General features: G+C 47.0%; 1 protein-coding gene across 1 annotated transcript; it reads right to left on the bottom strand.

Moving 5' to 3' along the window:
* Nucleotides 1–1,007: 1,007 nt before the first annotated feature.
* LOC147526200 (syncytin-2-like) lies at nt 1,008–1,877 on the bottom strand. Its single transcript, XM_086630305.1, has 2 exons — nt 1,859–1,877; nt 1,008–1,747 (listed from the first exon to the last, which is right to left on the bottom strand). Exons 1-2 carry the CDS (start codon nt 1,875–1,877, stop codon nt 1,008–1,010), a joined length of 759 nt encoding a protein of 252 aa, XP_086486431.1.
* Between the last annotated feature and the right edge of the window lie 1,069 nt (nt 1,878–2,946).

Below are 2,946 nucleotides of genomic sequence, written 5' to 3'. Positions count from 1 at the left end.
GCGGCTGGTGGTGAGATGGCAGGCGGCCCCCCTGCAACCAGGACGGCCTCAGTGGAGTAGAGACCCACTCGCAGCCCGTGGAGAGGAGATGCCTGAGCCTGAGGACAGTCGTGTTGGGACGCACGACAAGGCAAAGAGGCATCTGGAGTCTGCGTGACGACCCACGCTGGAGCGAGTGGTTACAACTCCCTAAGAATACGAGACTGTGGTAAAGCCCACACTGGGGCAATCCATGGGGAAGGATTGTTTCCTGTGGGCTGGACTCACACTGGAGAAGTTTGTGGATTTTTCCTCGTGAGTAGGGGATCCACTGGAGCAGGGGAAAAGGGTGTAAGGACTCCTCTTCCTTTAAGAAAGAAGCAGCAGTAACAGCACGGAATGAACTGACCTGCACTTCCCCAGTCCCTGCCCCCTGCGCCGCTGGGGGGAGGAGGTAGAGCCGGGAGGAAAAGGAAAGGATGGGGGGGAAGGAAGGTGTCGGTTTTAAGATCTGGCTTTTGTTGCAGGATCCCTTCTGTGGACGGCCCAGAGTCATGACCATACACCAATATGGTTAGAAATCATGCTCGTTTATTACAAACAACACACAGCTTATATAGCAGAATATGGCGTGACATGACTACATTCTACAATTGGCTTGCTTAGCGTAAACACACTCTCGTGGGTTATAGTGATAGGGCAGCGCTAGCAGACCACAGGTAATAAGCTCATCCCTTTAGTCTCCTCACTGCGGTCATCGGAGAGGCATCCAGGAGGCGTGCATCTTGGCAGGCAATCAATCTACATTTCCTTTTAAGGCCATTGAGATAACTTGAAGGACAAAAGTAATCTAGTTGGTAACCTTGTGCTCTGGGGCCCAAACAGGGATTGTCCATACCCGAAAGAATATTATGGCCAGTCTCGGAGAGGAACTCCTCCACACTTCCCCCTTTCTGTTTTTGGACAATCCATAGTCCTGGCATTGCTTTAAGGAGGACCCGAGAGGCGCACTTCAGGACACACCCTGCTCAGAGAATCATAAACAGCAATGCAACTAATATCGTTATGCCTTGTATGATTAATCCTTTTATCCAACCTGGTATGTTCCAACTACTGAACCAGTTTGAGAATGGGTCATCTTGTGTCATGATATGATGTATGTTACTTTGGAGGTTTGCAAGTTGCTTATGAATGCTTTGAGAGTGGTCAGATAGATTCATACAACACATGCCTTCAAAGTCAGTACAACCATGGCCTTGAGCTAACAATAAAAAATCAATAGCAGCGCGATTTTGCAATACAGCATGCTGGATATCATCTACATCAAGCAATAGAGAAGTGAGAATATTAGAGGTAAGATTAAATTGTTTCAATGCCCAACAAGCAAGCCTAGCTAACTGATTATTAGCATTGCCGTCAGAGGCTCCTAGAAGGAAGACAGATAGTGCTGCTATTTCAGCTGGATTCAGCAGCCGCACGTTGTCATTACAAGTGCTATCAAACTCTTTCAGGCTCCTCTTACCCTGGCTTGTTCGGGTTGTTCGTTCAGCTAGAAAATCATGAATGCTAGGGTCAAAGAAAGTTAGGCAACCCAAATAGCAAGAACCACCGATAGCTCCTTGTGGAATTCCAGGCCAGGCACGATCTCCACAGACCAGAAAAATTGCGGGGGGCAGGAGCGTATTGTGTGTAAATACTTTCCCAATGAGCGCTCCAGTTTTTACATCTCCCCATGTCGATGTACCGGACACATTGAAACGTGGTTTATCTTGGAAGAAAAAACTGCGTCCTAATTTAGCCTGATAGGCTTGCTTCAATGTTTGGAAACAAACCACTCCAGAGCCAGTTACAAGTTGCATGGGAGGGCGAATGATTTTACATTTCGCGTCGTGACTCATCGACTGGTTCCATAAGCCAGAAACATTTTTCCATGTCCCTGGTAACAGGCTACCTAAAAGATCAAGTTCTTGCAGTCCTGCGGGGATGGTCACATTGAGTGATCTAATCAAGGCAGCTTGGACTTCCGATCCCACATCGAAAGGCCAATCCCACCCACTGCAGATCCGTCTCATGCCACTGGGTTGTTGGTATGAAAGAGCAGAGGCATTGACGAATCTTTGAACTCTGTTATGTTAGTGCTATTATTTGGCCAAAGTATTGGCACACAATAAGGCACGTGTGAAATGGGTCAGAGGCACTTTGCATAGATAAACAGAATTGTGAGATGTTTGTTTTGTTAGCTCAAGTGACCCAACTTATTCAGTGTAGTTAACGCCTGTGCCACTTCAACTCCTGGTGCAAATATTGAAGCTGCAATGATTTTAGCTGGATCCCAAAATTCTGCTCTGGAATCGCACTAGCTATCATAAGCATGTGTGCTTCGCCTATTCCGGGTGTGTCTATGACTTAGGATCATGGTGGTATGAGATAAATACATTCCTAAAAGTCCCTATAGTACATAGATCTCCCCTTATATACGAAGGAATACCCTACTAAGCTCTACTATAGCCCTGCAGAAGCAGTTACTAGCATATTGTTTCCCTTTCTGGGAGCCTTACTATTTCGACTATGCCCAAGATTCCGCTGAGCAGGAGGGTAACAATCAGCAGGGTCATCGTAGAGAAGGGAGGCAGGCACAGCACCTTCAGGGCGTCCCCTGTTTATCCACAAAGTGTGCTCTGCAGCCTCCTTCTGCTCCGCTCTGAGCCATCCCTTTTACACCCTCAACAGAGTCTATGACAAAGGTACTGACACGACGTTGCTGCACGTGTGGCCGGTGCGTGCAATAAGGCTGCCCAGTATGTGCTCTGCTGGCTAACAGCGGTTTTTGCGAATCGCAACATGTTGTTCAATAACAATCCTCCTAACTTCCTTTTTCAAAGTTACGTGCTCACAACTAAGTCCAGTTAATAATTCTTTGTCATTAATTTGATACCAGTCAATTCTTCTCCTTCCAGTAGTTATGGG

The sequence above is a fragment of the Tauraco erythrolophus genome, chromosome W, assembly GCF_009769465.1.
Source record: "Tauraco erythrolophus isolate bTauEry1 chromosome W, bTauEry1.pri, whole genome shotgun sequence".
Classification (NCBI taxonomy): Eukaryota; Metazoa; Chordata; class Aves; order Musophagiformes; family Musophagidae; genus Tauraco; species Tauraco erythrolophus.
Note: the sequence above shows the minus strand (reverse complement) of the source record. Positions and strands in the feature narration are given on the sequence as shown.